A 23,710-nucleotide genomic window follows, 5' to 3' on the forward strand; every position below is an offset into this window, starting at 1 on the left:
AGAATGAATAAGGGAGGAAAGTCAGCAGGACGACAGAGGTTCTCCACCGCCCATTAGGACGACGTGACGATGATCACGCCACAGTCACATAAACGTCCTCACACGCACACAGCGCTCGGCAGCAGACAAGGCACAACCTTCCCTGAGAACCCACGGTGTGCCGCTCTTTGCGAGGGATCTCCCGCACTGGCCCTCCCAACATCCCTGTGCAGTGGGTGTTAGTCCCCTTCTACGGGGGAGAAAACCGAGGTGCAAAGAGACCAAACAGCTCGCCCAAGATCCTGCTGTGTGGGAGTCAAAGAGCCAGGACTGGAATGAGGCGTGTGACTCCAGGAACAGTGCTCCTAAGCCCTGCAGCAGAGACAAAGCCAGACTGTAGGGCCTTTGGCCCATACCTAGTACAGTGTCCGGCCCAGAGGAGGAGCTTAAAGAAAAAAGTCTCTGAGGAGAAGTCAACCTCCCCACGGCGATGTCTGGTGTGTATTTAGATCACAAGATACAGAGAGAGTGCAACGGTGCTGGTGCCAGGACGTGAGGCCAGGCTTTCCAGCACCGCATGTGGCCCGCTGCCCACACGATGCCTGGGGGCTCCCGGCGTATCTCAAAACACAAACACAGTCACTCAGCTCCAAGGCCAAGCCACTCTACGTCCTTTCTATAAAAATGGTAAGTGCTTAAGAGCCTATGAGCCCAAATTAGACAATTTCCAAGTTATTCGGATACATGTACGTCTGCTTTAAAAGACAGCAGGAGGCTGACTTCCAGAGCCAAGACTTGGGAGAAAGGCCTGGGCTTAGGGCTTGGGCGGGTACTTACTGGCTGTCACCTCACTTCCGTGAGGGCCAGAGTCCCCAAGTGTCACATGAGAATGTCATAAAACATGCAGGGGGAGTGAAGGAGAGAAGTTACACGCAGTGCCTCCCACCCTACTTGGCATATCACATCTTAAAACACCAGAGTCGCCTCCAATTTGTAGGACATGGTCTGTCCAGGAGTCAGATTTTTCACTGCCTATGATAAAATAACAGCTTGTCTTCTAAAGAAGAGAACAGAAAGAACACAAGATTTGTTCTAAGTTAGGACCTAGACCTGCCTCCTTCTGGTTGACACCGGACAGGTCACGGCCATGGTCCCCCAGCACCTATAAAATGAGGGTCTGAGATTAAATTCACCCTAACCACCCCCCGTTCCAGCTCTGGAAGTCCGTTCTCCCCAAACCACTCTAATGTTTGTTAGGAGGTCTTAATGGTCTTCTCATAAAAGTTAACATAATACGCTCCATTTTGGAAGAAAAAACAAAACAAAACAAAACCAGAGTGAACTAAAAGTTCAGGACAAAACTCCACACAACATTACTTTGAAGAGGAAAAGAGATGAACCGTGAAATCTTGCATTCTGTCCAACATAGTGCCTCAGTTTTGACAGCATGATATCAATGATGCACTTGAAAAAAAACTAATTGTTCTTAAGATATTCCAATGACCATGGCGTTGGCCATCACACAGCTTAAATTATGGTATACGGTAAGGCTGGGTCTCCCACATTTTCCGTTCGGATGTTCAGTGTCGGAGGGTGTGGGGCCCCCACGATCCCTAAGCTTGCTGCCCTGGGTGAGGCCCTTGGGAAGGCCAAATGCGGGACAGAAATGGGCACGTGGGTGGTGAACCTGCCAGATGGTATGAAGAGAGAAGACAGAGACTTAGGAAATGGAACCTATGCTGGGTAAGGGTTTCCTGCTTTGATGTGTGAGACCGAGATGAAAGGAGGTGAGAAAAACCTCCAGTTTCCAAGAGGCAAAGCAGTATGCGCCCATGCCCACACCCCGCCCCACTCTTTCTACAGAGAACACTCACGGAAAAGCCCTGAGACAGACTTACTTCCAGTGACGAGTCAAGAGTGTGCTGAGGGAGAGGACAGGCGCGGTCGTCCAGAGGGCAGGGGAGAGGAAATGTCTGGGCCAGGGTGGGTGTGTATGCACCCTAAGGAGCAAGGGCTTGGAGGGGGCTTGCTCAACAGGACACTAGGACAGAGAGGGGACTGCAGGTGGGAAAGAGCTAGAATAAGGAGCCGACTCAGAATCACTGTGGGCAGATTGCCACGCACATGTCATGAGAGCCCAAGGAAAGGCCAAAGGGCCTCGGGTCCAGAGCCCCCAAGCTCCTTCCTTAGGGACTCTGAAGGACGTGAGGGGCACTCCCTTTGCCCCTCTGGAAGAGGTCATCTTCCATCATGAGTCACCGTGACTCATGAGTGGGCCTGGGGTATCCATCGGTGCTGAGCAGCACTGCGGGTGCTAGACATTCGGAGACAAATCCGACAGGAATCGGGGAGCTCAGAGCCGGGCGGGCACTGGGCACACCGTATACAGCCTGGCGCAGGGGTCCGGAAAGTGACCGCGGGTGGTGGGCATGGCAGCCTGCCACCTGGGCTCAGTCACGGCGCCCACTGGAGCCCATGGGAATACCGTGTGCAGGTGGAGTGGGTCCCCAGAGGCCCCGGCTCCCATCCGCGATGAGAGTCGCGCCCTGTGCTTGCACACTCGTCACTTCGTGAGGCCGTCCTGACACCCGTGCCAGGTCCACCTCTTAGGTCCCCACACATGTCAGGAAAAGGAGGAGCCACGCAATCCTGACAGCATCACATGGCAACGACCAGGCAGGGCGGGGACTGGAACCCAGGGCCACAGCTGGCCCCTGGGGCCCAGTGTTTGTCCTTAAAGACATACCACGAGGAGTTTCTCCTTCACGCTGTCACTGCGGCGAGCACCCCCGAGGGTCCTTTCAGCGGCCCGAGCTATGGCTCCGAAAGATGCAGCCCCGCTTCAACATGAAACAATTACCGAACATCTCCAGATTTCTCTGAAAGACTTTCGACGGGATCCAGGGAGGACGTGTCATGAGGAGGGCTGGGCAGAGTCCCCGAAGCATTACACAACAAAACTCCAGAAATACCACAGCACCAGGGCCAATGAGAGCAGAGTTCTTTTTAGATTATTTCTGAGAATTGGATAATGGTTAGTGTATCTAAACTCGCCCCATTCGGAGCAACATTTTGTTTTGGTTTTAAAGGGAAGTTATACAGAATTCTATAATAAAAACATGGAAGGATAATGACACAGAACACCCCAAGTTCACTGCCATCATTTAGGAGCATAGATCTGTCTGTCCCTTGTCTCTCTGAGAATCTGTTACAAGAACACGCTAACGTCTATTAAGGTGACTACTTCTGTGTCAAGTGAAGTCTCTTTTCCTTTCCTGAAATCTGGATTTATTCTGAAATGTGGGAAAATAGTGTGAGTTGGTTTTTAGTTTTGCATTTCTCATCTCACTCTTTTTCCTCACTCCCAATTCCCAAACACATATACTTTTTTTTTTCTTCTTTTCATGCAATCAGCGGGGACAGACCCTAACCTCTGTCTAAGGAAGGAGACACCCAGCCCTGAATTCAGGCTCTGCTGTCCCTACCATTAGGAGCGCTGCTGTAAACACACAGGATCACCCTCCCATCCCATTCATTCTGTTACACTTTCCCAACACGGCTCTCTCACTGTCATCTCACAAAGCCACATCTGGTTAGCTCAGCTTTACGAAATGAAAGAATAAGGTGCTACACTAAGAGTTGGATCCATTTAAATAAGACGGTAATGGGAGTTAAAAGGCTTATAATGCTTTAAAATATCCACAGTGTAGAACACAATTTATTATTACTACAACACTACAACTCAGGCCAAAAAAAAAAAAAAATTCTGCTATGACAGATCTGTAATGAATAAATGAAAAGCAATGTGCTTTTTGGTGTAATCTCCTTTGAAGCAGACATTAAATTATTAAAGATGTTTCCAGTGCATACATCAATCACATCATCCCCAGAAGGAACACTGGGTTTCACACCCATACACACACACACACACACACACACACACACACACACAGATAAAATCTATACCATGGTGAGGACCTTCAGAGAAGCAAAAGAACGCCCCTTCCACAAGACGGTGGGGGTCCACAGTGGGAAGAAGGGAGGAGGGGAGTCAGCAAGCCGCACACCCCCTCAATCCTTGCCCTCCTTCTCTTGCTGCAGAGAAACTCCCCAGGATGATGCTGGTGTCCCTCGAGCAATGCTGACCTGACATTTGGCCCCGGCAGCAGGACGCCCACATGGAGAGTCTACTCGGGTAAATGCTTTTCTTAGAGGCCTTGGGATCTCCCCTCACAGCAAGAACAGCTCTTCCCTGGGGGGCAGGCTGTGAGTTAGCTCTACGCACAGCCAGACACAGAAGGTCACTTACTATATGATTTCATTTCCATGAAAATCCACAAAACATTCAGAATAGGTCCATCTATGAAGACAGAAAGTAGATTCATGGTGGCCAGGCCTGAGGAAAAGGGAGAATGGGGAGAGGCTGCTTACTAGGGAGGAGGTTTTGGGGTGCCTGCGTGGCTCAGTCAGTTGAGCGTCTGACTCCTGGGTTTCGGCTCAGAGCATGATCCCGGGGTCCTGGGATTGAGTCCTATGTCAGGCTCTGTGCTTAGCTGGGAACCTGCTTCTCCCCCTCTCTCTCTGCCTCTGCCCCTCCCCCTGCTTGCACACACACTGTCTCTGTCTCTCTCTCAAATAAATAAATCGTTTAAAACATAGGCATGGGGTTTCCTTTGGGAGAGATGGAAAATGCCCGGGAACTAGACAGAGGGAACAGCTGAACAACACTGTGAGTGTCTGGAAGGCCCCAGATCTCTCGATTTAAGAATTGTCGATGGTTTGTTGTATGTTAGCAGAATCTTCCATTTCTTCACTTCTCTCTCTTTTTTTTTTTTTAAGAGAGAAAAAGAGGGAGCACAAGCATGAGCAGGAAGGGAGAGGGACGGGAGAATCTTAAGCAGGTTCCGTGCACGGAGCAGAGCCCATCACAGAGCTCGACTTGAGCCGAAATTAAGAATCAGATGCCTGACTGACCGACCCAGCCACCCAAGTGCCCCTCTTGCTTCAACTTTTAAGGAAACCGTGTGCCCCAACTCCTGACCACCAGGTGGAGCTGTGTGGCCACCTCTCTGTCTGCGAAGATGCCCAGGGAATGTGCCACCTGAGGAACCAGCCTCTGGGTATCTCCCTGCTTTATTGGGAAGTTACGCTCTAGGCAGACACCTCCCTTGTGTCAGGTGTAAAACCTTCCCTTCACAGACTGTCCTGTGACTCCTGGTGGGAAGTCACTGCTGGTGCTGAATGAATGAGAACGCTGAATGAATGAACTAACAAAAAGATCTGAGAGGAGCAGCTCACTTAGAATTAAAATACAGAAAGTGCTGGAAAAATATTCCTAGTGCCCCACCCCCTCCCCCACACACAAAAAATCTTACAACTATTTAATTTCCTCAAAATCCCCAAGTAGTTCTCAGCCTCTGTGCATTTAGCTGGACCTGCCCTCTGGCTGGGATGCGGGCACTGGCATCGAGTCAGTGAACAAGGCTCAGGGACACGGAGCCCATGTTCCAATCCCACCTCAAAGAACCCTACAAAGATCCTGGTAACGTTAGTAATTAGATAAGAGGGGTAGCCACACAGCCAAGGGGAGGAGGGGCTGTGTGGGGAGGAAGGAGCAGGGATCCCAAAGGAAAAGGTAAGACTAGGAAGTGGCAATTCATCTGGAGGGAGGTGAGGGAGGAGGAAAAGGAACAGGAAGGAAAAAGGCCTTTTCACCGCAGTCTGCGCAAAGTCACCGCACCCAGCCCGGGTCCCCGGGTTCCCGCGAAGTCACCGCACCCAGCCCAGGTCCCTCCAAGTCACCGCTGCACCCAGCCTGAGTACCAGTGACGTCACCGCACCCGGCCCAAGTCCCCTTTGGAATTTGAGGACGATCACAACAACCTCACAGGATTGTAGTAAGGAACCAACAGGACCACGCACATAAAAGACCACTGTAAAGCTAACAAGCTGTATACATGTTTACGACTGCTCTCACTCCACTCTCGTCGCCGTTGAATGGAAGGAGTGTAGAGGTTGTCTGAAGGAAGAATCAAGCACAGGGTTTGCACTACTGAAACTGTGCTCTGGTGGGCTACTTCCCATGCTCTCCCTTCTAAATCTAATTCACATAAAAACAAACAAAAAGTCCTATCAAGACACTTTGCCACAGTCTTGCCCTTATGCATTAATTCGGTTAAAATGCAGGCTGGCGTTGGGGCGTCTGGGGGGCTCTGTCAGTTAAGCGGCCAACTCTGGATTTCGGCTTAGGTCATGATCTGCCATTCCTTATTAAGGGTCGTGTTAGAGAAAGGAGACACAGCAGAGCAAAGGCAACAAATCAGGAAGATGCTTTTACTGAGGCTTCAAGTCTTCTCCCTTAAAGAAGGGGATTTACCTTCTTCTTTGCATTGACCTCAAATTTTAGCCAATCTGTGGCTAAAATTTTAAGAGAACCCGTTTTCAGGTAGGAATTGTTTCTCCAAACAGTACATCCATCCTAAAATCTCAGGACTACTAGGAATTGTGGAATCCTAAGTCCTGTATAGAGCACGATTCCCCTGCTTTGCTGGCTTCAAGGAAGGGTGTGCACTAGACCTTCTCCAGGACACGCACAACCCGATGTACACAGTAGGACAGCAAGGATCACAGAAGTCCCTCAAACAATTCCAGCCCCACAACCTGGCATCAGGAGCAACCACAGCACAGCTAGAGTAACAGACACGTTACACATATGTGTACAATTATAGACAATATATATCCTCAAACCTACAAGTTTTTATAAAAAAAAAAAAAGGTAAGAACATTTATCTGTCAAAAAGCATGTTACTTAGGGTCTCCTGGGGGCCAGGGAGGGCTCAGTTGGTTGAGCATATGACTTGGCTTTGGCTCAGGTCATGATCCTAGGGTCGTGAGATCGAGCCCCCAACATCGGGCTCTGTGCCCAGTGGAGAGTCTGCTTCAGATCCTCCCACTCTCTCTGCCCTACCCTCCTTCCCCACTTAAAAAAAAAAAAAAAAGCAAGCATATTATTTATCATAAGCAATTGTTCTTACAAAGTTTTACTAGAAAGCTTCCATATTTCTCCTTAATACAACACCAGTGTTGGTATTCCAAGCGCCTTTTGCCTGCATGCGCTTATCTGCATATCTATTTATTTCCTAACAGGCGGTCTGAGATAATGGTTGATTTGGATGGCAAGTCAGGAAAGGTCTGGTAGTTATTAGCGCCAGCTGCGTCCTCACGGGGACAGTTCTGAGTATTCAGGATTCCTAGAGAGTGAGAATGCAGTGACTAAGGTTAACTTGAGATTCCTGCGTGGCAAGAGGAAGGGAGATGGAATATGGAAATCATATGGAAATGAGTCACAGAATGTCGAAAGTGTCAATTACTTGGAGGGTAGTCACAGACAGCTGGGGCGGCTCGGAGGTCGTGCACTTGAAACCCACATCACACCTTTGACAGCCACAGCAGCACCCAAAGTAGACACGGGAGAGGCATCGAAATGGAGACCACAGCTGAGGTCCTGCCCACTTTAGAAGAAATATTTATTTGTCATATTTACATTGAAGTTCCCTGAGGATTATATGTGAAGGTTTAAGACCCCGGTTATCTGAGAGAACAGCGCAAGTTAGAACTTTCTAGTCAAGGTAACCACTTGCGTCCTCCTCCCTAGTCCCTTCCCGCCCTAACCACTGTGTCTCCTCCCCAGTCCCCCCTGCCACTGCATCCTCCCTGAAACCCACTCCTCCAGGGAGCAGAGATCAGCACCAAAAAGAAACAAAATGAAGTCTGCTTCTCATGTAACATTTACCACCTTCTGTTTCTGCTTTGGGAAAGAGGGGAGGGTCTGTTTCAGGCTCTCCGTGGAAAGCGTTTCTGTGGAGTTCCAGCAATGGTATTGCAGACACAGAAGTCAACCTACTTGAGTTTACTTCTGTTGCCATGGAAACTCAAAGTCATTCCCCACCCAAGCTGAATGAGATGTTTGGAAATACTCAGTTTTCAGTTTTTCGTGATAACGAAATACCACTTCCGGTTTTCAGCTTTCACAGAGAGGAAGAGAAAAATAAATAAATTAATTAAAAGATTTAGTTGTGGTTTGAAGTACCGTGACCTACAAAAAAAGGGGGTTTCTGCTCACAGATGCGACCATGCAAGGACAGAGCAGAGTGAGGCTCCAGCCAGGCACCTGCTGAGAGCTGGCCCACCCACGAAGCTGCCCCGGTCCTGAGACACCCATACGGGAAGAGAGAATACACTGTAAACATATTCAGATAGCATGAGACTATTATAGTCATCATTAGGGGGGAAAAAAAATCTCCAATAAGTTCTCTCACTTTAGAAGTAAATGTTGATTTTTCTCTCACTTACATTAGAAATCCCCAAGGGCTATGTTTTAATGTTTAACACCATTTCCATCAAGTAAACACAAATCTAGAAACAGGATGTCACCAAAGAGCCTTGCTGAGGATGCACAGGGAAATTAAGAAGCCAGATCACCCCCATCTCAAGTCCCGCAGCGGAGCACGAACCCTGCAGCGGCAGACGTGAATATGACTCGTGGAAAGCCTGGGACCTGGAAGGATGGTGGAGACGTTGTTTACACAGTGATCCCTTTCACTTCAGTGAAGGCAGTGACAGCCGAGGAGCCCTCCACACAGATGGCATGTGTTGCTGTCTGTGGGAAAACTAGAAGCCCCTAATCTCCCCCGTTGCCCTCCCTTGAGGTGCTCAGAGAGAGAGTTCCAAGCTGGAAGCCCTGGGCACCTGCAGGGACACCCCCTTCAGCAGGCTGTGGCTCTGTGGGAAGATGAGGCTTTGTGTCCTCGATGGCACACTACGGAGCTTGCACCCACGTCCCTTCTGGTTTTAAACATCTTATAATTCTTACTTTCACAAATACATTCCATGGATCTATGGGTCTGGTCAGAAAAAGCAACTCCCTTTACCCTTCTGTGTCTTTCATTACTTGTGGAAAAGTAATGCGGAGAAGCTCTCCATCTAGTTCGCCTGTCACAGGAGACACTGCCAGTGGTGGCCGATTCCCCGTAAGCAGCAGTTTGGGTAAGCGGTGAGTCCACACTTGGGCACGGAGAACACAACTCTGTCAATGGGCACCTTGGGATTTCAAACCTCGCTATTTCTGGTTAGACTACAGATTTTTATTTAAGATTGATTTATTTATTTGAGAAAGAGAGAGATAGAGAACACACAAGAAGGGGGAGGCGCGGCAGGGAGAGGGAGAAGCAGACTCCTCTCCCCGCCCCGCACTGAGCAGGGAGCCCAACTCAGGATTTGATCCGAGAACCCTGGGATCATGACCAGAGACAAAAGCAGATGCTCAAATGACCAAGCCACCCAGATGTCCCAACTACAGGGTTTTTTTTTTTAGTCATGTTATGTCAAATGCCCCCAGGGGCTGGACAAAGGACACAAGTGTGTAATCCAGGACCAGCGTTGGTAACACAGTGTGCTGGGGTCTGGGGTGCACTAAAGAGTGTCGGGGCTACTAAGGAGATTCTGTGAACCCTGTGCCAGCTAAAGAGTCTCTTGTAGGAGATCTGGTCAGGCTGCCCGTTTCTCATCACTAGTGGAAATTCTATAAAGACAGTTAATTTTCCCTGGGATGAATTAGTGTGGAAGGGATTCCTGGTTAAATACAGCACGTTGAACAAATGTGAATTTTTTTTCCACTTAGCTCCCTTCTGACATCCCTCTAAATTGTCAGTAAAGACAATTAGGAAAAAAAAAAAAAAAAAAACATGACCCCATAAGGGCACAGAAGCCTGGGAAGGAAATAACAGCCACAAAATGTGGGAAAGCCAGTGGCCGTGGGGCCAGTGACAGCAGAACTGATGCTGCTAAAATTTGCTCCTGTGGGAGGGGAAGCTGCGAAGCAGACCTCTGCGCGCTGAAGGATCTACAGAAAGCTGAGGGACTGGCAGCACCATCTATCTCTGGAAGAAGGGGCGTATGTGTGACTAAAAATAGGGGGACTGGCTTAGAGTCTTTAAAAGAAGCACTGAGACTCCCAAGATCCCCTCCCTGCTCTTGAGAAATATAGGAGTTTTCTTCTCTAAAGATGTTGAACTACAGGGGAGCCAGACTCAGCACAGCTGAGAACAAGGGCACCACAGGCACCATACTGAAACCAAGAAGTATACATTTCTAAACAGCAAGATCCCCAACGCCCCATCCCACTATCAGGTCCCCAAATGCTCACATCCAGGCTGACACCCAAAAGACTCAATTCAAAGGAAAAACACCAACCTAAAAGAATAATGAAAAATGGATATCTGCCAAGGAAATGGCAAAAAAAACAATCATCCTACAGTGAAACTCCCCCAACCCAAGGAGCTGAGCCTATGCATACAGAGTTTCCCTAATGCCTCACCCTAAAATCTAACCAGACATACACCTTAAAATGATAGAATGGTGTAGGCCAGATATATTTCAATTAAAAAAAAAAAAAACCTCTAACCAGACAGCCAAGAAACACCTCTAACATGGAGATAGAAATCAAAACCTAGAAAAAAAACAAAGAAACACAGAAGAAACAAGAGATATTACAGGAAAAGAAACTTTAAAATAACAGATGAATCCCTGGAGATATAAAGGAAGCTATCACATCCATAAAACAAGAATAAGAGGTTATAAAAATGAACATTCAGAGAATATGAGAGAAATTAAAAACAAAATATGATGACAAGGGAAATAAATCAAGAGATGGAAGATAAACGCTAAGGCTTTTTGACTTTAAAAGAAGTTGATAAAATAGTAAAAAATTTATAGTTATGAAACATAGGAGAAATAAGTGGAGGGTCAGTCTAAGAAGGCCTGTATTCAAATACTTGGGAGTTCCAGACAGAGTAGATATGGGGAGAAGGAAACTCAAAGAGATAGTTCAATATTTTTTTTCCTGAACTGAGAAATAAACATTTCAAAAATTAAAAAACCCATTAAGAGAGGTCTCTAACTTCAGTTCAGGTCATAATCTTGGGGTCCTGGATCGGCCTTGCCTTAGGGGCCTGCATTAGGGAGCCCTTCCCCCTACTCATGCACTCTCTCTTTCTAACAAAAATCTTAAAAAAAAAAAAAACCACAAAAACCCACTTAGCACCCAGTATAGTAAGCCCAAAAAGCTGCACCAAGGCACATAATGGGAAATTTTCAGAACACCAGAAACAAAGGAAAGACCCTAAATGCTTCCAAAAAGGGAAAAAGGATTATTTACAAAGGTTCAGGAAACAGAATGGCATCAAACTTCCCAATTGCCCTTCTGGATGGAAAGGACAACAGAGCAGTGGTTTCAGAATTCTCAGAGAAATCATTATCTCACCTCAAATTTTACACCTAGCCATACTTATGGTGAAGTTTGAGTAGGGAAAAAAAGACACACTCGGACATGTAAAGTTTCAAACACAACATGCTTCCCAGAAGGCCACTCAGGGTGAATTCCACAACAAATTAAGGTGTGACCAAGAAAGAGGGAGATATGGAATCCAAGGGAGAGGAGACCCATCCCCTGAGGAAGTGAAGGAGATTCCCAAGATAATAGTCAAGAAAAACCCCAGGATAACTCTAAAAAGCAGATCCAGAGAACACGGAAGCAGCCTGAACCCGAGGACTGACGTGTTTGAGAAAAAAAGTTGGTGGTGAAATGTCATCGTCACTGCACACACTGGCATACACCAAGGGGAAGCCCACCGCCTGGCAGAGTTTAGAGATGGCTTGGTAACAGCTACACAGAAAAGTAAGCAAATGAATTTAAAGAAAAAAAAAAGGCAATTACTAAAATAGGAAGAAGGGAAAGAGTGTTACGCAGGAAAGGAAACGTAACCAGCGTCCACCCTGTGGCTCAACTCAATAAGGCTGACATAGCAAAGATAACGTACAGATTAAATACTGACTCAGCCAAAATCGTCATTATGAGGGTGGAAAGAAAGAAGGAGAGGGTCGTGCATTTGTGTGTTTGTGTGCATGTGGCCTTATTGGGGGGTTGGGGGAGAAGAGTTGGTAAGAGATCTAAACAATCATCTTCCACAGTCATTAGAGATAAAGTTAACTGTATCTACATCTGAAAACCAAAATCAAGAAACTTACTTTACCGAATTTGGGATGTCACCTATTTAAAAGGATCTCCATTAGTTTATGTACCTCTTAGAATAAAAAAAAAAAAATGCCAACTAAACTATGACATGCAATCACTTGCAAGACCCAAAGATTTCAGAGGTATTAAAATGGAAGGGAGGGCAGGAGGTATGGTTTAGAAATACAATGGTGTGTTCTGTGAGACAAAGCTGAAAGGGGTTCAAATGGGTTATCTCTGTGGAAGAGGAATGCAGGCAGGGAGAGGTGAGGAACATGCTTGCTACTTTTGTTGTAATCTTTGTTAAATTTTAAACAATATTATATATTATATATGTAACTTAATGGCTAATTAAGTTTTAAATAAACAAAGAATAGTATGCATCAAACCTTCCAATTAAAAAAAAAAGCTTTCACTTCTCCAGTGTTCATGATACAGCTTAAACGCTATTTAATGAAAACTACTTAGCATAAAAACATCTTGTAATTCTCATTATTTTACTATTCAAAATCATCTACAAATGGATGAGGAGAGCTATAAAATAATCTGAAACCACTCGGAAGTTACCATCCTCACCGTCTGCCCTCTTCTATAAAATGGAACAAAATCTAAAATATATCTTCTTATTTGCCTATTTTCTAGGTATTTGTTTGCTTGGGCTTCTGAGATGGTGGGTTCTCCTGCCCGATCCTTAGTTACAGAGCGAGCTCACTGCTTGCCACCTTCGCTTGGAAAAGCATCCATTTAGAAGTGACACAAGTCACCAGTGCAAGAGTGTGACCACAGGTCCTGGCTAATCAGGCACTTGCTCCTCTGCTTAGGAGGAACCAGATTGATTTGGAGTGTGCACACAAAAAAACCTAATTTCTAAAAGAATACTTTATTCTTGTTCGACCTAAACTCTCTCCTGAGAAAAGATATTCATTCTGGCCTCCCCAAATACATTTTTTAAAACATGCCATTCTTCAGTTTCCCATGGGTTTGGAAGTAGTTAGATCCAGGGTCGTCTAAAAAGTGACAAGAGTCTGAACGTTGGGACAGAGTTTGGCCATGTTCTTGGCTGGAATGAGTCCACATTTGCTCACACTTAAACACACCAACACTCATGCAGGGAGATGGAAGGACTCTGGAAGGTCTGGAATTTTACGCTACTTACAAGCGTCCTCTTTAGCCTGCCGTGATGTCAGAGATGCGGCAGAAGACACGAGACTCCCGGGTCAGAGACAAAGAATTTTATTGCTCATGGCAACAGCAATAGCCAGAGTATCACCACAAGCACCCACTCCCCGGGATCCCGTTCCCACAGACCAATGGGAAGGGGGACCCAGGTGATGCAAATAGCGGCTCACAATCCAGGGAAAGAACCCAATCTTTTTCCAAATACTTTTATTGTGCTAAAATACATGTAACATTTACAGTTTTGACTAGTTTCTTTTTTGTATTTATTCATTTATTTTAGGGGGAGAGAATGCATGTGTGCTAGGGTGGGAAGAGCAGAGGGAGAGAGTCTTAAGCAGACTCCACAAGCCCGATGCAGGACTCAAACCCATGACCCTGAGGTATGACTGGAGCAGAAACCAAGAGTTGGACGCCTAACTGCACCACCCAGGTGCACCATTTTGACCAGTTTTGATCATACAGTTCGACGGTGCCATATCTTTTACAGTGGATACTAACCCTGCCTGACCTGCAGCACCGGAGGACATTGGCCTTACGATACTGGGCAATAAACAAAGTTGGCGATTGCTCTACGCCAAGGGTTCTCATCTCAGTCCTGTTAACATTTTGGACTAGGTAATTTTTTGTTGGGAGGGCTGTCGTGTGCATTACAAGACATTTAGCCAAAGCCCTGGCCACTTCCCACCAGATGCCAGGAGTACTCCCACAGGTCTAACAATCAAAAAAATGTCCCCAGAAATTGCCAAACCTCCTTCAGAGGTAAGACTGCCTCGAACTTAGAGTGACTGTTTCAGAGGAAGTCACTGTGTCTGTCTTCCAAGCTTGTTCAAACATCATTTAAAAGACAGTCCAAAAAAAAAAAAAAAAAAGGAGAGAGTTAAGATAATCCAGAACAAAGGTGATCTGTCCCTCTGCTCATAAGATATGCAGAAACACAAGAGATCCACGGATAATTGGCTCCTGGCAATATTTACTTCTAAAACTTCATCTGCTTTTCAGGCATCGATACAATACTTGGGTATTTACACACACACACACACACACACACACACACACCCTTGTCCACAGCCCTTTGACTAAAGTTATAACATGAACCATTTAGATGATAGGAAATCCGTCCAAAGAAATGAACATTTCTTGGCCCAAGAGGGAGTGTACATCAGTGTGATTTACAGCTGAGCCAAGTTGTATGTGATGACTACATTTCCTTTCCTATGCAGGAATTTTTTTTTCCTTCCTTAAGCTAGTAATTGGCTTTTTGGGGTTTGGGGTTTTTTTTTCTGTGTGTGTGTGTGTGTGTGTGTGCGTGTGTGTGTGTGTGTGTGTGTGTATGTTTGTTTGCATTTAATACTCTTTCCCCAGATCACCCACACACTTCGAAACCGGACAGACCTACTTTCAAACACAAACTCCTCTGGAGAATGGTACAACCTTGGACAAGCAAGTTCACCTACACGAGCTCACTTCCTCTCTCCATATGAAGTAGGTGGGGTAAGACTTGTGTTTCGGGGCGGTCACCACAATTATACCAGATGAAAGTGCCCAGTGCGGGGTGCCTGGCACTTGGTAGGTACTCAGTTAACAGCATCCACCGCTTCCTGGAGGACACAGTGGGAGGACATCCGCAGAGCTGTTCTCAACGATCATGGAGCTTTCCACTAACTTCTCCACACCCTTACTGGGTGCTTCACAAGACCCGTAACACAGCTGCTGAAGATACGGAGCAGAAGGGCAGCAGGCCACAGAGAGAACGACCCTGAGACTGGACCCCGTAAGTACCTCTCACCAACCATGGCCACCAGCTAATTCCAGCTCTATTACTTATGGGGTCAAAGAAGAAAGGAATTCTGACCTTTGGTTATTGGGTTTTATTTCCTTCAAACTGACATCAGTGTGTTGATCTCACCCAGCTTTCATGGGTCTGCTGACTCAGTGTCTCCGCAGACGCGCATTCTGATAAGTGACCCCTCTCCGGTCACGTGAGCAATGGAGCTTCCAGACACCTACCCCAGGCTGTTCCTGGTAGCATTAGAGACCTGCTCCTTCCCTCTCTTGGCTCCCCTTCCTTGTGACACCAAACTTACAAGCAAAGAAACACCTACCACAGATTCTGAAACCTGTGAAGTGATTAACAAAGAGACTTCTCTTTTGGTTATCGGAGTCTGATTCTCCCTTAATCTGTGGCATTCTGGCTCTGGAATAAACTCATTTTGTTTTGGGGCAGCTGTACATACAGATGATTACTCTCCTTTGTCTTCCACTATAACATTTAATTACAGCATCACAGAAGACTTAAAATTCCATTTTCCCTCCACGGGAAAAAAAAAAAAAAACCCTATAACTGGAGTTTATGAAAAATTATTAGTTATATCTAATCCTGGGTAATAAATTGGATTTTTGAAATCTGTGTGATTTTTTAACACATGAGGCTTTTCATCAGGAAGGCGATACTTGTGGGAAACGCCTGTGGAATCATCAAGCAGCAGCCCTGCTGCCCCTCCGTGAAAACAAATACGACTGAGAAGTTCGTCTATGGAACCTGTAGGATTGAAATTCGCTTTCTGTAAAGGGAATATCACATAATCGTCAGAGGACAAGTGGCAATTCCTAGTGAATTCTCATTCCCTTGAGCCTGGGGTTACAATGTCCTCCCTCCCCACCTCAATGTCAATCCTCCATCTAGAAATGTAAGAAATCCGGCTGAATTGTATTAAAAAGCCTAACTGATTATTTCTTGTATAATTTAAACAACACGAACACTCCTTCATCCCTTCTACAAGCACATGTGCGCGTGCGTGCACACACACACACCACACACACTCACCCACTCTCATTCTCTCTGTCCTCCAAGTACCATGTTCCGTTGGCCTAAAAAGAAAATCAATACACACACAGCAAACATGCACGTTGTATTTGTATACGCAATTCCTTTATGAAAAATAAATTCCAACCACAATTTCAAGGACCTAAAGGAGAGAATATCACAGCGTTTTTTTTTAAAAAAAAAAAAAAAGCTTTTCTGAATGGAAGACTTTTTTTCTAGATTAAAAACTCCCAGCCAATATGCTTTTTCTGTATCAAACCTTCTCCCCCTTTGCATCTCAGGGCTTACCCCAATCCACCTCCTTCAATGCTATTTATTAAAGTCACCTCATTTCCCATGACTATAAAATAAAAATTTAAAGACAGCCCAAATGGCTCTTCTCTAAAGGAATACTAGGAAGACCTAAGGGTGTGTCGTGGGTCATTGGACACCCAGCTCCTGAGACGGTCTAAGCACACGCTTAGGAACAGCCCGGAGCAGATAACCCAGAACTTGAAAATAAAGAGTGACCATTTGGTTTGTACATGGGGACTACCTGGTCAACTGGGATCTCCACTTGCGTGTCTTCATCTTCCTGGACTTCTGCTGCCCCCCGTGTCTCAGACCTCTCTGCTCCCGCCTGGAAAACGCCTTCACCTATCATTGGGAGACAAATGCACAGCGAAAATCAAAATCCAATTGTGACATCATGTGGCTGAAAATTGAAACTGCAACCAAATACTAAGGAAGATAATGCTTTTTAAAGATTTTTTAATTTATTTATTTGACAGAGATCACAAGTAAGGAGAGAGGCAGGCAGGGGTTGGGGCAGTGGGAAGCAGGCTCCCTACTGAGCAGGGAGCCCGATGTGGGGCTTGATCCCAGGACCCTGGGATTATGACCTGAGCCACCCACTGAGCCACCCAGGTGGCCCGATAATGCTTTTTAATAGGTATTTTGCCTCCCTTTGTACTGACGGGGCTTTTGCAGCCCTCTCCCAGCCACGCTACATACACATGTCTGCATTTTCACAGGGAAGAAGCCCAGAGGTGAGGACAAGGTGACCCAGCAGAGCAGGGCTGTGTCCCAGACTCATCCTCACCCCGGGGCTGCTGACCCAGCAACACAGCCCTGTACAGGTATCCAGACAGAAGGGACCTCACACTTGTTACCTGCTCCCCACGGTTATCCCCAAAGCAGGGATGATGCTTGGTGCCCGAAAATACTAGCTTTAGAGGTTCTCCTTTCCCAAGAGAATGCCATGAACTGAATATAGGGTGTTGGAATAATTCTATTTGGAACAATATTGAAAAATATACATATTTCTTCCTGCAACAGAATCACATAGCTCACTCTGGGTCTCAGACAAATCAATCTTGTAGTTTGCATATGTCCACAGGATTTTCACAACCTAGGTCTCAAAAATCCTTACCCGTAAAATGTAATCTAAATCTCTAAGGCTTTAGGGTAAGCTCCTGTGACTTGTCTTCCCACGGAAAGCAACAGTGGCTCTTTTCCGTACCCAAAGAAGTTTTCCTGTTTCCCCCCAGTCTTCGCTACTCCAGGCCAAGCCATCAAAGAGTCACAGAAGAGTTTTTCATTCTATCTGCACTCCCCAAAAGAGGTTTAAGGTGTCAGTCCTTCACACAGATATTTCCTCTGCCCAATTTTTAAGGATCTCCAGAGATGGAGAGTTCCCCTCCTTCCCTGGTAATCGATTACAGGACTCCCCCTGCAGTCTAGAAAATACAGTTTCATCTTTTATCTTAGAACTCCTCTATTTCTCCAATGGAAGCTTGTTTCCCAGAGCACAATTATCTGATGTGTCACATAATAACACGTCATATTGTTAAAGTTATAAAGTCACTTGTTACTTATGATTAAGTGGAAAACATTCCTTTACATTCCTGGAGGAGTGATTATACATACAACACCAAGATACACACAAGACATAGGCTGGTTGCTCAGGTTGCTGACAAACCAATGAGTGTGTATTCGGAGATGTGAACACACCCCCAGTAAGGTTTTCCCTGGAGGAAATGCTGGAACAGGTAAGGGCTGAAGCCGAGCGCCATGGGCGCTTAGAAGATCCAGCCACGTGAAAAGGGAGGGAAGGCAGGAGGAAATACAACCAAACTCAAGCCCTTCTTGTTTCTCCTAGAGAAACCATTTTCCTTTTTAATTACTTTTTTTGTGACTTGACTGGATATTGGCTTCTCCACTCTCCTTTTTAAAGACCAGGGACAACAGAGCTGCCCTCAAAGCTGATTATACACGTTAGATTAATTCGCATGGATTAACTCATTTTGAGGATTATCTACAGCAATCATTTAATCCCAGACTGGTTCTTCCCGTCATCCAACAAAGTCTTTCCACCCAATGATCCCTCCTTCCATCAGCTCTTGTATGCTTAAGCAACCCAGAGTAGTTTTTCATTCATTAGAGTTTCCTCAGTTAAATCATCCTCCTCCATGTATATGAAAACTGAAAACATACATATATACAGGAATCCCTACCAGATCACTACCAAATGAGGATGTCAGCATTCGCAACTGTTTTGGATCATCACTAGCGCTAATCCTCCCCAAAGACATGGCCCACACAGCAGAGCCAAGGATTACATCCTGCCTTGGTCCTGTCTTACTACTGAGGACGTGAATCCACGATGAAATCCCAGTTGGAACCTCAACATCAGAAGAAAGAATATAGAAAGCGACATAGAGAATGCGCTGAGTCCTCATGGATGTAGGAAAAAATCCACAGCGTTCTGCTCATGCACTCAACAAAGCCAACCTGGATCTAGCAGGAGTATGGGGCAGGCCACTTGGAGGGGCCAGGAAAATAGCTCACAATTATTCTGTCGTAAAGCAGGAAAAGCAGAAGTGAGTAATCAAGTCTACAAAATTGGGAGTCAATAGAGATACAGTAAGCTCTTGGTCTCTCCACATCAAACTCTGGAATTGGAACTCAAGAAAACGATGGCAGAAACGATGGAGATTCTGCCTTATTCACATGTGGAGTTCATAACCTTGAGAACGTGAGCAGGCTGCACAGTTTATCAAACATTATCTCCGGTGTGGTTGTAAAAGGAAGATTAGGCATGTTTGACATTCATTGCTACTTTCTGGATCACCTTAGAAGACAGTAATCATACTTGCCCTCAAAACATCCTTTGAGTCAACCTTCAGCGAAAGGTGCTGTGCTCTAGTTATGACCTGAGTACACGATATTTTTGGATGACGTTTTGGCACCCAAGCATTGCACCTGCTTTCAAAGACACAACCAAGAGAAACCTACAGATCCGAAAGGAATATATTCTTAAACACTCACATCCAATGGAATGCTTAACTGTACCCAGCCAGAGCTATAAATGACTTGCAGATGTGTTTTAGAATAAACATTTCACAGGAAAAGAAAAATAAAATCAATAATAAAAAATAAAGTAAGATTGAAAGGAGACTGGAATGTTAAATGGCAGCCATAGGCTATAAAAGACAAAGAGACAAATCAACAAAACTCAACGTTGTGTACAGTGATACAGAAAACAGGGATAAACGTGTCTGTCTGTGGTGGCATGCAAGATCTCATTCATCAGCGAATGGAAACGTGAGCCATCTCCTTCAGCAGCACAGGGCAAGAGAGGAAGGTCAGAGGGGACTTCACAGGAATAAATGGTGGCAAAAAAAAATAAATAAATAAAAAAGGAAGAAGGGTTAGGAAGTTACTCTGTGATGGGAGAAAGCCTACTAGGATTTTAATGTTTACTACATGTGTTATATAAAATTAAAAATAAAGAAATATGAAGTTCTAGAGAAAAATAATTTTACACAGCATGGGCTGATGATACATTGTTTATATAATACATATGCATTTTAGGAAGCTTGGAAAATGAAGAAAACAAACATCCTTCTAACCTCATGACCCAGAGATAACCACCAATAATAATTTGACAACTGACTCTTCCTTTTTCTCTTTGTCCTTCTCTTTCTCTCTTAAATACACACACACACACACACACACACACACACACACATACACACACACACACACACACACCTCAAAGTGGGATCTTATTGTATATATAGTATTTAAGTGTTTTTTTTACTTTAACTTCCTGAGCACGGCCCATATCATGAAACGTTATCTGAACACACAGGAAGTTGCTGTGTTTGGTGGTACCACATTGTAACTAGTGGACAATACTAAACAATGAAACATTGTTTTTAAATGAATAGGTAGACTTCATTCATTTGATTGAGGAGTCAATATGTATCAAGATCCACCCTATAAAAATTCCGGGAGACCTGAAAGAGTTGCTCTTGACAAGCTTAGCAGCTTTGGAAAGCTCACAGACCAGCGGACTACTTACCTTTCCACATGCCTGCCCTGTGGCTCCTTTCCTGCCCCAGGGGAATAAGCGCAGTGCACTGCCCACACCAAGTCCTCAATACATGGTCATTGAAATGTAAGTGGAAAGACAAGTTCATGGTTTCGTGTCTTCCCAGCACATTGAGTCCCTTCCTGCTCCGTGCCCCTCCCACCCTGTCACCAGGTCTGGAATTGCTCTTCTAAAACTTCCCCTGAGCCTGTAGACTTCCCAGTTTTGGTACAACTTCCACTGGTATGATCATCTCCTGTAAATCCCGGGTCTCTCCACTCAGTGTCTCATTTTGGAGGAAACCTCACCTGTCTGTTTCTCTCCATCCTGTACCCACCACCTGCATGGTTTCAATACCCGGGTGACGAGCCACTCCACACCGTGATCTGAATACTTCTGCTTCTCAACGCCATGGCCACGCCAGCTCCACGTTAGCACACGCCGCCTTCATCCTGTGCCGGCACATCTATCGCAGCCCACCTGCAGAGTCTACCCCCCCTCCTCCCATCTCAGGCGTGCGTCCTCCACCTCTGGTTTACTCCTTTCCCCTTGTCCCCAAGCGGCTGCATGCTGAAGTCCGTCTGTCCATCAGCCCCACTCTGGCTCTCCATTTCTCCGTTAATCACTCGGTGTTTTGCCACTAACACCAGCTGCTGCTCCTCTGTCTCCCTGGCCAGCCCAACCTCCTCTGTTCACGTTCTAAGTGCTGGACACCTAGAGCTGCATCGTGGGTCTACTTCTCTCCTCGGACAGTCTCATCAAGATCATGGTTTGAACACCAGCCATATGCCAATAACTCCTTAACCTAGATAAGCCTCTTCAGAAATCCCAAAACTTACATATCGAATTGTCTAACTTGACAACTCCCCTTTGATATCAAATGGGCATCTCAACCTTAACGTCGTCAAAACAGAATTCTGGTCCTCCCCACCCCCCCACCCCCTGCTCATTGCTTATCATCCCTCTTCCCCGCCCCAGGAAGTGGCAGTACCACTTAACCCCCAAATCTGGGAATTATCCTCACTTCCATATTGCTCTCATTCCTTGTATCCATCCCATTATTGTCTTATCAATTCAAACTGATATCCCAAATCTGTGAATATTATTCCCATCTCCACTATCAACTTGGTCTAAAAACTAGTTAGAAACTCTCTAATGTCTTCCCATCATGCAAAGAACCCAAGTTCTCTACTATGGCTTCCCAGGGTGAGATCAGGCACTTACCTCCCTTGTGACACACACCTCATACCACCTTGCCTTCGCCCATTCCACCCCAGCCACATTCTGTTTCTCCCACAGAAAACTCATTCCCGCCTTTGTACTTCTTATGCCCTCTGCCTGGAAAATTCTTTCCCTGTTTCATGTGAGTGGCTGTCCCTTGCCTTTCAGATCTGAGAAACCCACCTCCCTCCCTATTTCAGTAGCCACCGAGTCATTCATACTTCTTGTTTTAGTCCTCTGCCTAGCATTTACTATGAGCTGACATTTTTTCCTATTTATTCTGTGTTTCTGTGTTTGTCAGTCTCCACCAAACCATAAGCTCCACAAGCACACGTAGACGCCCATACTGTTCAGTGCTGATCCCCAGTAATACAGCCCGGCATGAGGGTGGTCAGAAGGTGTTTGTTGAGAGAATGAAGAGCAGACACTCAAAAACATTTGCTGCAGAGATAAAATGATGAAATGTAAGGAGCATGCCATTTAAAAGCCACTAGCCAGGGCGCCTGGGTGGCTCAGTGGGTTAAGCCGCTGCCTTCGGCTCAGGTCATGATCTCAGGGTCCTGGGATCGAGTCCCGCATCGGGCTCTCTGCTCAGCAGGGAGCCTGCTTCCCTCTCTCTCTCTGCCTGCCTCTCTGTCTACTTGTGATCTCTGTCTGTCAAATAAATAAATAAAATCTTTAAAAAAAAAAAAAAAAGCCACTAGCCAGCCCATTAATTCTTTGTGCTGTTACGGGGTTGATGCCCCCTCTGGCCATACGAAGCGGTGCAGCCTTCAGATGAGGATGGGGAGCGGGAGGTTGAAAAGAAGGAAGGCTGGATACAACCTACACAGGGATTGACTGTGTATATTGCATGGTAGCTAAAAGAACAGCCCCCCAAAGATGCCCAGGTCCTAATCGTCAGAAACCATGACTATGTCACATTGATAAGAGAGAGGAATTAAGGTTGAAGATAGAATTACCGTTGTTAATCAGCTGACCCTGAGATGGGGAAAGGATCCTGGACTATTCTCCTGGACCCAGTGTAATCATACGGGTCCTCGTAAATGAAAGAGACAGACAGGAGAATCAGGGTCCCAGGGATACGGTGTGAGAAAGACTTGCCTGGTCATTGCCGGCCTTGAAGATGGAGGGGATCATAAGACAACTTTGAAACCGCAAAAAGGAAAGACATGAGTTTTCCCCCTTAGAGACTCAAGAAGAAACAAAGTTCTGCCAACGCTCCACGTATAAGCCAGTGAGGACCATTCTGGAATTCTGACCTCCAGTAATACAACATAATGAATTTGTATGTTGTGTTAAGCCACCCAGTTTGTGATAAGTTGTTACAGCAGCAACAGGAAACTAATACACCATGTGTCTAAAGATCATGGTCGAGAGAGAACATCAGGGCAGTCCCCACAGCCTATCCCCTTTCTGATTCCTGCAGGTCCCCTCCCAGACTGGGGCCACAGGCTCCGACGCCTTCCTCCCCTTCCGCCTTTCAGGCGCTGGTCCGAAAAGCCCTTGCAAGTCCGCTGGCTTTTGCTTTCATCCTCTGTTAATACTTGTCCTTCACACTCCCCTACAAGGTACAGAAACCAACCACCAGACACCCCCGCAGTGGCCAGCAGGACAAGGATTCCATTCTTTGAATGTCTTCCCTACCCCCGAAACCTTTGTAATAAAAGCTATTTGCTAACAAACTCAAGAGCGGGGATAAATTCGATCCACAATCCTGCTCTCGTTCAATTACTCTACTAAGGCTCCAATTCCATGCTTGGATGCACAGACACCCAAACGCAGTGCTAATCTTTCTCGTCTGACTCGCGAGTCGGCGTTTTAGTGTCTATTACGCCGTAAAGCAACAGCAAACACGCTAGTAAAAATAAAAATGCTCCTCAATTATTTTTCACTTATCCCTTATGAATTTTATTGCCTAAAAAAATGAAAGCCGAGCTTTGGAGGTGGAGCCCTCACAGCCTTACCACGGAGTTCCCATTAATAGGAATCTGTTTCCCACAGAAAGGGAACACAGACGCTCGTGTGGGGTTAGCCTCTGCAGCTCGAGGGGCCAAAATGGAAGGGTTCCTGGTCTCCA

The 23,710-nt window shown here is 45.9% G+C and overlaps 1 protein-coding gene across 1 annotated transcript in view; it reads right to left on the reverse strand.

Annotated features, from left to right (window-relative positions):
* Positions 1-23,710, reverse strand: part of LOC116869982 (doublecortin domain-containing protein 2-like) — a 103,453-nt gene that overhangs the window by 4,041 nt on the left and 75,702 nt on the right. Inside the window, exon 7 of the mRNA XM_032861638.1 lies at positions 16,588-16,688. Within this exon, the coding sequence (XP_032717529.1) occupies positions 16,588-16,688 (101 nt within the window). The remainder of the gene's footprint in view (positions 1-16,587; positions 16,689-23,710) is intronic.

This window comes from Lontra canadensis, unplaced genomic scaffold (genome assembly GCF_010015895.1).
Source record: "Lontra canadensis isolate GAN:19392208 unplaced genomic scaffold, GSC_riverotter_1.0 scaffold21, whole genome shotgun sequence".
Classification (NCBI taxonomy): domain Eukaryota; kingdom Metazoa; phylum Chordata; class Mammalia; order Carnivora; family Mustelidae; genus Lontra; species Lontra canadensis.